Source organism: Rattus norvegicus, chromosome 1 (assembly GCF_021556685.1).
Source record: "Rattus norvegicus strain SHRSP/BbbUtx chromosome 1, alternate assembly SHRSP_T2T, whole genome shotgun sequence".
In the NCBI taxonomy this organism is placed as follows: domain Eukaryota; kingdom Metazoa; phylum Chordata; class Mammalia; order Rodentia; family Muridae; genus Rattus; species Rattus norvegicus.
The window spans coordinates 214,486,837-214,500,469 of NC_141534.1; the positions used below are offsets into that span (position 1 = coordinate 214,486,837).

General features: G+C 45.3%; 1 protein-coding gene across 5 annotated transcripts in view; it reads right to left on the bottom strand.

Moving 5' to 3' along the window:
- Positions 1-2,615: 2,615 nt before the first annotated feature.
- Positions 2,616-13,633, bottom strand: part of Kdm2a (lysine demethylase 2A) — a 69,535-nt gene continuing 58,517 nt past the window's right edge. For 4 of the 5 annotated variants that reach the window (XM_087573849.1, XM_087573838.1, XM_087573860.1 and 1 more), the window contains 6 exons: positions 13,509-13,598; positions 10,843-11,552; positions 8,888-9,051; positions 7,564-7,722; positions 6,499-6,714; positions 3,005-5,731 (listed from right to left, as the gene is read on the bottom strand). In XM_087573849.1, coding sequence (XP_087429975.1) covers positions 5,550-5,731; positions 6,499-6,714; positions 7,564-7,722; positions 8,888-9,051; positions 10,843-11,552; positions 13,509-13,598 — 1,521 coding nt within the window. In that variant the 3' untranslated portion in view covers positions 3,005-5,549. Of the gene's footprint in view, positions 5,732-6,498; positions 6,715-7,563; positions 7,723-8,887; positions 9,052-10,842; positions 11,553-13,508; positions 13,599-13,633 lie in introns of all 5 variants that reach the window. The other variant, NM_001108515.1, reaches the window with a different exon arrangement.

Consider the following 13,633-nt stretch of genomic DNA (forward strand, 5'->3'; position numbering starts at 1 on the left):
GATGATGTGCAAAGCTCTGGTAGGGTAGAATCTTGGCCTGTTGACTCTGCCACCAGTTGAGGGGTCTTCTCATTTTTTTCTCCAGGCATCCTCTGAAGTCTTTTATCTCATTTCTCTTCTGCCCTCTACCTGTCTGTCACTTTTCCACTTTTGGGTCTCTCAAAGTGCATTACTGTTTTCCAGCACCCTCCTGGCTCATAGGAGTCAGCAGCTGGAAATCTCTGTACTCAGCCTCTAGAGTAGGATTGACAGGATAGGGAAAGGTAGGGGACTGGATCCGGCCTAGTGCTTTCTGGCTTCCAGCTTCTGTCCTGGCTTGGACTATATTTGTGGCCTGGAAATACATAGGGAAGAGGAAGAAGGATTCTGCATCCAGAGTATAAAGCAGCTAATATCCAAGCCACACTTAGCAAATTGGCCTGGGGGTTGTTATGGGGGCAAAGTTGGCATGGGGGACCCCCATATATATCATTTGAAGGGCCCTATGCAAATAAAATAGAAAGATGGTTTATTAGTTAATATCACATGCTATATAATCATAGAGCCCTAGTTCAGATTCCAGTACCTAGTAAGCCAGTCTTGCAACTCCAGCTCCAAGGAATATGATGTCCTCTTCTAGCTCCAAAGCACACAGGCACATACATCTCTTTCCAGCTGAACACACACTCTCTGTCCCTGTCTCTGTCTGCCTCTCTGTCTCTCTCTAATAGGCTCTGGGCTGGAAGGATGGCTCAGCGATTAAGAGTACATATTGCTCTTATAGAGTACTATCCCAGCATCCAAGTCTACTACAAACTCCCATAACCCCAATTCCAGGAAATCAAATGCTTTCTTTGGCCTGAGGGCACTGCCCTTGTACACAAACCATACTCATCCACATACATAATACACATAACTAAAAAACAGAAATCAGGGACTGGAGAGATCATCAGTTAAGAGCACTGGGGTTGGGGATTTAGCTCAGTGGTAGAGCACTTGCCCAGCAAGGCCCTGGGTTCTGTCCCCAGCTCTTGGGGGGGTGGGGGGGAGCACTGGCTACTCTTCCCAAAGACCTGCCAAGATCTAATTTCAACATTTGTAACTCCAGTTCCAGGGGTCTGATTCTTCTTTCACCTCCATGACACTAAACATACACATGGTGGTACACAGACATACATGCAGGCAATGAATATACACACAAATTAGCTGGTTATAGTAGTTCACACCCTTAACCCCAGCTCTTGGAAAAGTAGAGGCAGGTGGGTCTCTGAGTTTGAGGCCATCCTGGTCTACACAAGGGTTCTAGAATAGCCAAGGCTCCATAGAGACCTTGCTCCAAAAACAAAACAAAAAACCTTAAGTAAACTAAAAGGGAAAAAAATTTAAGATAGGGTTTCTCTGTGTAGCTCTGACTGTCCTGGAATCACTATGTAGACCAGGCTGGCCTTGAACTCAGAGATTAAAAGCTTGCAAGCACCACTCCTAGCTCTTTAATATGAATTTTAGGTATTAAATAGCATCGGGGTCAGTCACTGAAATGCTCTTGCTCCTGAGTTGGACTGAAAAACATTGGTCCTCAACCTTCCAAATTCTGTGCCCCTGGTGGCAAGGATGAGAAGAGAGGCAAAACTGACAATTCCTTCTTCTCTGCTAACACCCAAATAGCTCATCTTCAGGAAACTTAGTGTTCCATTGGTTTCTAGAGCATACAGCAGAGTGTCAGTTTAGGGCAGCAGGATGAATAAGAACCCATTCCTCCTGAGATAGTGGGGATTTCTGGCAGTAGGCAGTGCTTCTTTAGAGGTTGACTAAGCAACAGATGTTGTCACATGGTTTACCTAGAGTTGGGATAAATGCCAGCCACAGGCCATCTGGAGGCTTCAGGCAGGCACTAATCTCAAGGAGGTGCCTAGTCTGTGGCTTCAGCATGTGGAGGTTGGGCCTGAGAGGTCAGAAATGCCCAGGCTGTTCCCAGGAACTGCTCTAAGACTGTTTATTTTGGGGGAGGTCCTTTAAACTTACCATGTAAAATACTTATACATGCATTAAAAAGTTTGCTTTTGGGGTTGGGGATTTAGCTCAGTGGTAGAGTGCTTGCCTAGGAAGCGCAAGGCCCTGGGTTCGGTCCCCAGCTCTGAAAAAAAGAACCAAAAAAAAAAAAAAAAAAAAAAAAGTTTGCTTTTGGGGTGGGAGTTGGGGCTGGAGAGATGGCTCAGCAGTTAAGAGCACTGACTGCTCTTCCAGAGGTCCTGAGTTCAATTCCCACCAACTACATGGTAGCTCACAACTGTCTATAATGGGATCAATGCCCTCTTCTGGCATGCAAATATGACAGAGCACTCCTATACATTAAAAAGTGTCAGACTCCTCCATGATGCCCTCTGACCTACAGGCATGGAACCCCACATGGTTACAAAAACAGACTCCTCCAGTTGGTATGCTATGGTATATGTACATGTCTGCATTTTGACATTAAAAAAGGTAGTAAGTATACAGACTTATACCACAGATGTTTCTGTCCAGAGCGGTGGGGCCAGCACTCCCTGGTTTTAGGTAGATATCAGCATGTCTGTAAACCTTCTGACATCCTCTTAGACATAGACATACACATACACCAAAGGAGAAAGGGGTTAGTTTTTGTTTTTAAAGTCTTTTTATTTAAAAACAAAAACAAAAAAGAAAACCAAATCAAAATATTTCCCATTGGAGGCTATTTCTTTTTTTGTCTTTTAAAAATTTTATTACACAAATATCTCCCATTCCCGAGTGTCAGAAGAAAGACATCTTTGCTCTTTCTAAAACCAAGTGGGGAACTTTTAGAAAACAAAGTCCAACTAGCTTTCTCCTTCCCTGACCCAAAATAATGCCAATGTGTCAGCTGGTGGCCTAAGACTCATTCCCTTAATGCTTACATTTAATTTAAAAATCTTAGCACAACATTGGAGATCGACTCTAAATAAGCAACAAAAAATATATATTTACAATATTTCCCGCCCCCCCAAAAAACCAAACCCTTTAAACATAGTGACTTTAGGAGTTTTATTTATTGAGCAGTTATTTTTTTTAATCACCAAGTGATTTTATATTATATATATATAATTATATATATATAATTTTCTTCCTTTCCTTTGTGGTTTTTTGCCCCAGTATGTGGAAAGATGAAGGCAGAGATCTGGTCCTGCAGTCTGAGGCCAGGCTCTGGCAAGACCACAGCTAAGAGTAGGTGCAGGACTATAGATCTGCATGTTCTATGTCCTCAGAGACACTTCTCTCTTTTGCAAGGACCAACTCTCACCTCTAAAAACCATTCTCCCTCATAGTCTTAAAGAAAAGTAAGACCCAGCAAGGGCTTCAGTCCATCTGCCACCATCCTGAGCTCCCTTTTCAACTGACAAATTTCTGTGCAGTAAAATGCTTGTTTTCTCGAAATCCAAATGCAAAGACCAAAACCCAGACAAGCCATCAGCTTAGAAATTTCTGTGGATGAACTGTCCCAAAGGTCAGAGGCACTCTCCCGGCACAATCCCTGCTCTGAAAGGGTCTCTCCACCTCCCCTTTCATAAAAAGACAACAAACAAAACTTAGTAATTTTAGTATTTTCCACAGGAGCAACCAAAAAGAAAAAAAAGTCAGGAAGCTTCTAATTATAGGTCATTAATAGTATTAATAAAGTTTTTGCTCAACACCCAGGGTTCTTTACAGAAGTTCCCCTAACGGAGGCACTCTGGAATAAGTCACTGGCGTTTCCTCAACATTTCAGTCCCAGAATTCTGGGACCTGAAGACCAATGGAATGGCAGAGGGTCAAGGGAGCAGACTGCTGTTTTTAAGGTGCAGCCAAGAGAAATCAGCAGATTGGAAGAACCAATACCACCCCTTGCCAGAAACCCAGTTTTCCTGGAAAAAGTCTGGTTATTGCCAGGGTCAAAGCTGGGTCGGGTGGCAGAGGGGACACTTCTGCCTCTATTGCTTTGGCAGTGGCAAGGGTACAGTTAGCATCTCTCCTTGGGCAGTTCACACTTCAGACTCATGGTGCCCGGGCTCTGTCCCCTCCTGATGGAGTTTAGGAAAGTCTGAGGCTAGATTACAGGAAATGGGGTGGGAAGGGGTATGTTTAGGGTTAAGAGAAGGCGGGGCAAGGCTGTGCTATCAATTATCAATCTCCTATGGGGAGATGGGGAGCAGAGTGCAAATTTGCATGTATCACTGACAAACTCTGGCCACAGGCCTCTGCTGAGCATCTCCTCATACTCTAAATATTGACCCAGAATAGTTCCGACCATTTTCTTTCTTTCTTTCTTTAAAGTGCAAAAAGCTCTCTGCTGCCCTAGAGAGAGGATCTTTGGACAGGCCGTTCAATGCAAAGTAAAAGGGGGCAGCTGATGGGGCTTGAAGAGGGGCAATGGAGGAGTGGGAGACATCATGCTCCTCTCCTTCCCTGCACATATGTGCAGCACACTTAGCCAGACACACAGGCACATGCACACACACTTCCAAGGCTGCAGGCAGAGGGTAGGTTTTCAATCAGGACTCCCCTTAAAAGGCACCAGGTCAGTGAGCTGCTAGGTTATACACAGGCCTGGGCTCAGAGGGCCATGCTAAACCAGAGCCCAAAAAAGCCTGGCTTGGAGGAAGGTGGGGATTCGACCAGTCTTCTGTTTCCCCCACCTGGAGAAACATGCTGCTCCTTCTGAGGACACAAAATCTGGAAAAGCCCTGCTTACGCAGGAGACAGGACAAATGGGAAGGGGCAATTGGTGGGCAGTAACAGGGGTGGGGGGCGTGGTGGGGGGGATAATGATGCCTGCCTTAGAATATGCCTGGGGAGCAATGACATGGGGATTCCTGGGGCAGAGTTCAGCTCCTCTGAAGAGCCTTTGATAACCCCAAGTAAGTGCAACAATGGACAAGTGCACCGGTGACTAGTGGAAAAATTACGGAGTGATGGCAGAATAGGGACTGATTATATGAATGAGTGTTGGACAGCATCAAGCTCAGGGACAAGAAAAAAGGGCTATCATAGACATGGAGCAAAGCTTCAGACAACTCACAGCACCATTGAGACCTGCCAGGCCTGGTGTTTCTAGGGCTGCTGGCTCCTCCTGCGGAAGCCGGGAGAGTTTAACGGAGGAGAGACACGCAACGGACACCATGAGGAGAATCTGGCCATTCTCCCTAGAGTTTGCTCAGAACCAGGCACTGCTGGGGACTATGGGTGAGAAGGGAGGGTTCTTAGCCCAGTGCAGGTGAAAGATGCACAAATTCCCCCAAACTGAGAGCCCAGCATCCTAGCTGGCAGACGAGCAAGCAAGCAAGGTACTGGGATAGCACAGCCTGTGCTTTCTCCTTGATCAACCTCTCCTCTCTTTTCCTTGGGAGGGAGAGGAGCAGGCAATAACCTTGGTGTCCACCAACCTCTCTCTGCCCCACCTGTGGGAGAAGGGCTCAGAGAAAAAGAGAGCAGAGAGGGAATGTGTCGTTGGCCTCAGAGCCTGCGAAGGGTCAGGGAGAGACTCTCCTTGATGGGAAGGCAGGGGAAGATTTTCCTGTTCAGTCTGGGCTGAGCATGTCTTAGCTAATCTTCTGTATCAGTTTCTCATCAGACAGGCAGTAGAGGCTGTTGATGGACAAGTCTGAGATGAAGTGCTCACAGGCTTTTCTTGTGATCTGTTTGCATCCTCGAAGGTCAATCAAGGTGACATTAGCAATTCTCCTTAGGAAGAACAGGGTCTGGTCTGTCAGTTTATTGCAACCTGTAGGCAACATGGCCAAAGAGAACAGAGATCACAAACATAGCCACAGAGGCCCATTTCTGCCACCCTGTTATCTCAGTATCTTTCTCCAAAGCTCTTTGTCACCACTCAGAGATACCAGGGTTGCCATCAGTACTGCTGCCTCTTGATGGAGGACCACAGGCAAGTTCGTAGTAGCACAAGGGCCATTTGGCTGACCAAACTACAGCTGGACAGCAGCCAAACATGGAGGCATCTGAGTTTACTACTCACCTCAGAGATCTTTCTTTAAAAAATTAATAGAAGTCTCTTAATCTCATGCAAATGCAACTTTCTCATTGTTTTGAGAAAGTCTCTCTATGAAGATCTGGCTGGCCTTGAACTTAAGAGACATCTGCATCTCAAGTGCTGGGATTAAAAAGGGTGCGTGTCACAACTGGCTAGATGTACGTTTTTATCTATTATTTATTTTCTTGAGACAAAGGGTCTCACTATATAGCCCTGGCTGAATGCAAACTCAAGAAATCTACCTTCTACTGCTTCCAAAACACTGTTATTAGATTTAAGGTGTTTGCCACTATGCCCAGCTGCAAATTAAAAAAAAAAAAAATTGTTTTGTATTACTGCGTGTGCATGCTGATATGTGAATAGGTACTCAAAAGCCTAGACAGTGTCAGATATTAAGATGCTAGAGTTACAGGTGTTTATGACCCAGCTCTCTATCCCCATGCAGACGTGGACACGGTTCAGAGACCAAGGATATCACCTCATACAAACAGAGAACGTACCCGCCATGTTGAGCTCTGTAAGGGAGTATCGAGTGGAAGACCCGACAGCAGTGAGCAGGTTGGAGGACTGATCTGTAAGGTGGCTGCAGTGACTGAGGTCAAGTCGAGACAAAAGGGGCATGTGGCGAATAATGAGTCGGAGAGTGGCATCGGTGATGTCAAGGCCTGCCAGCCGGAAGTCAGTCATGTTCCGGAGTTTGCTTCGATTGTCTTGACCTGTACAGGCAAAAGAACTTAGATCAAAACTTTTAATTCTCTACTAAAGACCCAAGTGGCAGGAGTATGCACTGGTTAGGACCCCCTTGACAGAGTTAAGCAGAACTGCCTACACTCAACCCTTCATGTAGGGAGCAAACAATGTACAGAGATTATTTCCGTCTTTTCAGTGGCAGAGTAAATGCCTCACTTTCAAAGTGGTGTGTGGAATGAGCCCTCTTTCCTCAGTCCTGTGATTCTGTTACCATCTATCATTCAAAAAAACTTTCAAAGTTTTGCTCTGAGTCAGAAGTCTTGCAAAATTTGATCAGGTTTATGCTCTCTGGGCCCAAATTCTTATTATTTATAAAATGAGGGGGTGGGGGGTGGGAAGCCACTGGAGAAATGGCTCAGAGGTTAAGAGCACTGACTGCTCTTCCAGAGGTCCTGAGTTCAATTCCCAGCAACCACATGGTGGCTCACAACCATCTGTAATGGGATCTTCTGGTGTCTGAAGACAGCTACAGTGTACTCACATACATAAGATAAATAAATCTTTTTTTTTTTTTGGGTTCTTTTTTTCGGAGCTGGGGACCGAACCCAGGGCTTTGCGCTTCCTAGGCAAGCGCTCTACCACTGAGCTAAATCCCCAACCCCAATAAATCTTTTAAAAAATTTTAGAGAATGGACTTCTTCCTGTTTGTTTGCTTAGTTATTTGCTTGTACATAACCAGCACTTGAATTTTAGCCTTGTATACTTCCAATTTTTCATAGTTTAATTCTGAGACCTTAAATTTTAAGCTCTATCTTAAAAAAAAAAAAAAAAAAAAAAAAGTTAAAACAGGTAAGTGAGGCAGGCCCAGAGCATACCTGGCTTATCTGTGGGTGGAGTCAGCAAGTCCCGAATTTGAGGGTCTTTAATTCCTACTGCCCACCGAAGATCAAGGGTCCTGAGAAGGGGGCAGCTGGAGGTGCTGAGGGCAGATACTGCAGACCAGGAACAGCCTGCTAGGAGGAGGTCTTTTAATCCTGCAACAAATGGAAACAGACATACAACATACTCTACTTATAGAGAATTCAAATCCTCTGTTACCAGATGTTCTGAGCAAAATGGAAGGATCTCTAGCCAACTGGGGAGGACTATGTTCTAATCTAGTAACAAAGTCTAAAGATTCTCAGTGTCAAAGCTTCCAAGTTGTAACTTTTACTTTGGTGTTAAAATCAATAGCTGGAACGCCAGATGGTAGTGTCCCATACCTTTAATCTCAGCACTCAGGAGGCAGAGACAGACAGAAAACCTATTCTACAGAATGAGTTCCCGGACAGTCAGAGCTACACAGAGAAATCCCGTCTAGAAAAGACAAACACACAAACAAAACAAAAAACCCAAATGCTGGAACTGGGTGTGGTAGCATACTCTCAATCCCAGCACTCAGAAATAGGCAGGCTCATCTCTTTGAGTACTGAAGAGTGAAAGCATCTCAAAACACACACACAGACACACACACAGACACACAGACAGACACAGACACAGACACAGACACAGACACACACACACACACACACACACCCTCACACTGCTGAGCACTTCAGGGAGATGGCTAAGAAATCAAAAGTTTACACTCACTGGAAAGACCAGAATTCATTTCCTCAGAAACCATAATGCCAGGTGGACATGGCATCTTACAGCATTGAAAAGAAGAGATGGGGACACCACGAGCTGGACAGCAAGACCAGCCAGCCATAGCAGATGCAAGCCCCGTGCTGTCTGACAGACTCTGTCTCAACCTTTGAAGTAGACGAGTGACCTAAGACTCCTAATACACATGTACACACAAGTGCACACTCGTCAAACATTCACACATATGAAAAGAAGGAAAATAAAGACCAGTCACTAAGTTTCTACTAGAGCAGTAGATGCTGTGGGGCTTCTGTCTTTCTGGGACCTTAAGATGCCAAAGGGTTAACAAAGAGCTGATGCAGCAACCTAATGCCACTCTCTCTTTATCTAGTGCAGTCACCAATCCAGTAATGCCTTACGCAGTGGCCGTTACGATGGCCTCCCAACAGCCATGGTCCAGGATTACTTCCCCAAACTGCACTGCATCAGTTCTAAGCAGTGTTGATAATAGCCTAATGTTTCCTGCTGGTCCTCTGGGCCCTAGAACAGTGGCAGGTCTGGCTGCTCACCTACCTGGCAGCCTATTGACCAGCCATGTCAGCTGCTTTTTGGAGATGTTAGTCCAACTAAGGTCCAGGCTTACTGGCTGCCGCTTGATGATGCCACTGAGAGCCTGGGGCACGATGGCCTTACACCTACTCAAGTCAATTTTTGTCCAAAGTCGTTTGTCACAGCACCTGTTAAGAGGGAAGAGAATTTAACTAACTTGATATTACTGTCAAAGATGCTCCCAAGGCACTCTGCTAAAAGGCTTCTGGTAAATACCTGAAGGTCATTCCTGTAAGTTTTCCTGTAGAAAACCAGAAATCACTACCTCAGAGTCAGGCAAAAAACTGCCCTTTAAAAAAAAAAAACCAAAAAAACTAGACACTTTGCAAATCCAGGATAGGCAGGGCACGGGGTTTGGCATGTTTATACAATGGTATACTGTATTCTCTTCCTTTGTACTAAAATGGTGTGGCTCCTATTATATAGTGTACAGAAACATTTCAACAATATTTAGAAATAGACTTTAATCTTCAACTTGGTTACAAGACTGACCTCTTACTGTCTAGAATTTCATAGCTTGATTCTTTCCCATGTTAGTTGTAGTTACATGGAGCTGAGGGAGATGAAGGATCTACCCAACGCTATCACATCTTGCCTTGAGCCTATTACTGTCACAGGCCAAGTGACGCTTTCTCTCAGCCTGGACAGCTCTCTTCCACCCTAAGGCATTTGCTTCCCTGCTAGCTTAACATCTTGCCAGTCCATCCAAAACTGAAAGTGAGAGGTCTTTCTACCACACTCTACAATGTAATCTCCACTCCTGAGCTCAGCCTGCCTGGCAGAACACAAGGAAATATGTATTGGGAGTCTTATGTGCCCTGGCCTGGAAACCAAGGATTAGAGACTAGGAAGCCTACTTGCTTGACCAAAAAAAATGTAATATGAGTAGGTCACAAATTCTAAGTCAAGAAGTAAGATTTGTACTGGCAAAGGTATTACAATTGACAAAAATCTCACTGATAGCACACTGTTGATGGTAGGAGTCCTTAAATAAAAAAAAAGAAAAACCCAAACAAAATACACACTACATCAGACCCACCCCAGAGGCTCTGATTTAGCAGGCCTGGGGATCTGCTTTTCTTTACTTCTCATGCTTTAGCACAGATTGGTCTGGGGCTATACAGCCCTTGCTCACCCCAAACTGCAGATCTTCCTGCCTGTGTCTCCTGAATGCTGGCATCATGTATGTAATACCACACTCTGGCACTACCATACTTTGACAAGTTTCCAGACATATATTTCTGGTCAAGACACCTGATTTTGGAAATAACAGTAATAGAGTGTGACCAAAATAAAAAAATTATACACCCTTAAACCTCAAGGTGCTCCGTAGCAATCTCTTCATTCATTAGCTCTAGGGACTTTCCCACTAAATGTCTGTTGAACCGGCGGAGAAATGTTTCATTAGGAAGGATAGTTAAGTCTTAAGCTTCAGAAACGGGCTCTCCTTGTTGAAGAAAGGAAAAATTCAAGTTTGAGGGATAGTTAAAACTGGAAGCAAACACAGAAGGGGAGACCAAAGAGTACTAAAAATGGGAATATTAGGAGCACCTTCAAATTCATTTTGGAAAGTTTGCCACTCCTCTTGGTGAAATCATAGCTCGTCTCAGAATCTCAACTAGCACATGGTAAGTTAGGGGAGGGAAAACAAGCTCACAACCTATAAGACCCTAAGTAAGTTTTAGCACAAACTGTACAAATCCACCCCTTAAATTGGTTTCCCTCCCCCCAGTTGAAACAGGGAAACAATGAGCTGGCAGAAGACGAAAGGCTCCAATTCCCCTAACATATGCAGGTACAATGGACTACATCTTTAACAGCACCCACAGAGGCGGTCTGATACCCACAGACATCAAGGTACACACAGAAGCCCTGTTACCTACCCCCTGCCCGTTCCTGACCCCTGTATCCCTGCTCACCATTTATACCACGTCTTGCACACTCGCATACATTCACAAAGTTCTCTGCGGCTGAGGTAGCGGAAGACAGACATCCAGACCTCCCGCTGCATCCAGCTTTCGTCTCCATCCTGAGCCCAACTGCCCCGGCCATTCAGCCTTGCTGCACCCCCCTCCTCTGCACTGTCATCTTCCTCCTCCTCCTCCTCTTCCTCCTCCTCTCCCCCAAGCCCCTCCTCATCCCCACGCTGGGGGTTCCGGGCTGGGCAGTGCTGCATTAGCACACGGGGGTTAGGGCGAAGGTTGGCAGAGGAGGCCGTGATGGCCTGCAGCTTGGGCACAATGGATGTCCCGTGGAGCTCTTTGGTGGGCCTCTGTAGCGTGACAGTGAGGTACGATCCCCGGATCTTGGCTTTCTCAACTTCAGACAGCTCCTTTTTGCCGCTGGGATTGTTCTCCTTTTCCCGTACCATGGTGCGCTCTGTGGCTTGTAGCCGCAGCAACTGCCGCCGTTTGAAGCGTTCATCACGGCTGGCACTGTGGTGGTCGCTGGGGCCAGCCCCAGGGGATGACCGAGTCACCATACCCCGGGGAGAAACCGGGTCGTGGATGAGCTGCAGCATGGAAGTAGGTGAGTGAGGCGGGGGTGTGAGAGGCTCCTCGCAGCTCCTCAGGGGCCGTAGGACTTTGGCTTGTACAGCTTCTTCATCACTCTCTTCTATTTTCCGCTTCTGCAAAATGCACAGAAAAGAAACACCAGTGCCTTTTTTTCTAAACCTTTTAAAATAATAAGTAGAACCTGAGAGAAGCCAGGTCACTGCTGCCTAAGGGGGCCGTTTCCTCAGAGTATGTGATTCAGACTACCAAGATCAGCAACTGAGCTCACACAGCCAGGCCATAGAATGCTAATTTCAGAACACAAAATCCTTAAATGGTCACTTGGGAAACCTACCCATGAGAAAAGTTTGTGGCCATGTACAGAGGAATGGAATCTAGAATACAAGGCTCCTTGAATCTATATTATATCATATTCACTGCACCTCAATTTTTGGGTAACTCTTTGGGTAAAAATGCTACTTTAAGCATTACAACTCTACCACCATTTGTGTAAACTCTGCAGTATCTCAACTCAGTTCTGTCAGGAACCACGCCACTGCAGAGACCTCGTTATGATTATGGCGAAGAATCCTACAAAGCCCAGACATCATCCTGTAGTACCTGTGCGTTCCAGAAACTCGAAATATACGTCACTAAATATTCTATTAACAAGTCAGATTTTCCATAAGGAAACAATCTGTCACCAGTAACACTCTTGGTCTGTATCCCCCCCCCCCCCCAGCTGGGGACGAGCTAAATCCCCAACCCCCTGGTCTGTATTTCTTTTGTTCTTCACATTCCTGGTCAATGCTGAGGCAATGACCATCTCTGTTCTGGAGGCTATTTTGCACAGAATATTAAAATGTAGCAAAAACACAGCATCTGTCATTCTTAACATTCTTTTTTTTTTTTTTTTGGTTCTTTTTTTCGGAGCTGGGGACCGAACCCAGGGCCTTGCGCTTCCTAGGTAAGCGCTCTACCACTGAGCTAAATCCCCAGCCCCTATTCTTAACATTCTTAACAGCACTAATAAAGACAAATTAAAATGTTGCTAGTCCAAGAATGTGGAGAATGAGAACTCTGGTAGTAGTCAGTTCCAACAAACCCTTATCCTCAAAAATATTTCAATCGGCCTGACATGGTGCACACACCTCGATTTTCAGCACTAGGGAGGCAGACACAGTTGATCTCTTTAAGTTCAAAGCCAGCCTGATCTACATAGTTGAGTTCCAGACCAGCCAAGGTTACATAGTATTTTGTCTCAAAATAGCAAACAAAAAATCTTAACTAAAATTTCGACTGCCCTAGAGCGAGCTCAAGTGGAAGGAAAAAAAAAAAAAAAAAAAAAAAAAAGATGAGCAATTCCTTTAGGTTTCTTCCTCATGCCTATGCAGGATCCCTGAAGGACTGACAGGAGACCGCCATCTCCTGCTGTCTGTACTCTCAGCAGATCTAGCCTTGCCAGCTTGAGTAACCAGAGTCCTTTTGGCATGGCAATGCTACTGGTGACCATTAGGGCAACAACCTTAGGTGTCCTGGGCTAAGGTCATGAAGCTGGTCTCCCCTCTCTCTAGTAGAATAGCTGCTTCTGAACTGCACATTTGGGTGCATGGGGCAAGAAAGGACAAAGAGCTAAAGATGACACCCCCCCCCCCCAAAAAAAGGGAAACCCGCTTAATCGGAAACTCTAGCATATGAATCCAGCATGTAACAGCACTTGGAGGCCAAGCCTGGCTCCCCTCTAGTTACATTCCTCAATATAAATGTGCATCCTTTATTTTCCTACGCAATAGCCCAGGGATGGTACCTGCCTTTCTAGTACTCGTGTACTTTACTAGAACAAGTGGAACAGTTATTTAGCAATACAAAAATCAAAAACTAAAGATAAAACAAAAACACAAAAGCAAGCAAACAAATAAACAAACAAAACCCCCAACACACTGGAGGGGGAAGGGGAATAACCAAAAAAGGAGGATAAAAAGATACCAAACAGACAAAACCAAAATAATCTTGGGTCACACACAGAAAGCCTTGGATACTACTGTAAAGGCTAGTGCACAGCAACCTCCCAGACGGAACATTTCCTTTACCTGGGCTTTCTCCGAGCTGTCTTCCTGATAACACTTTGGACACTCCCAGCAATTTGGCAATTCCTCGTTAAGCAACCCCTCTCCATCCATCTATAGACAGATAGGGATGTTTTAAAAAGTTAGTC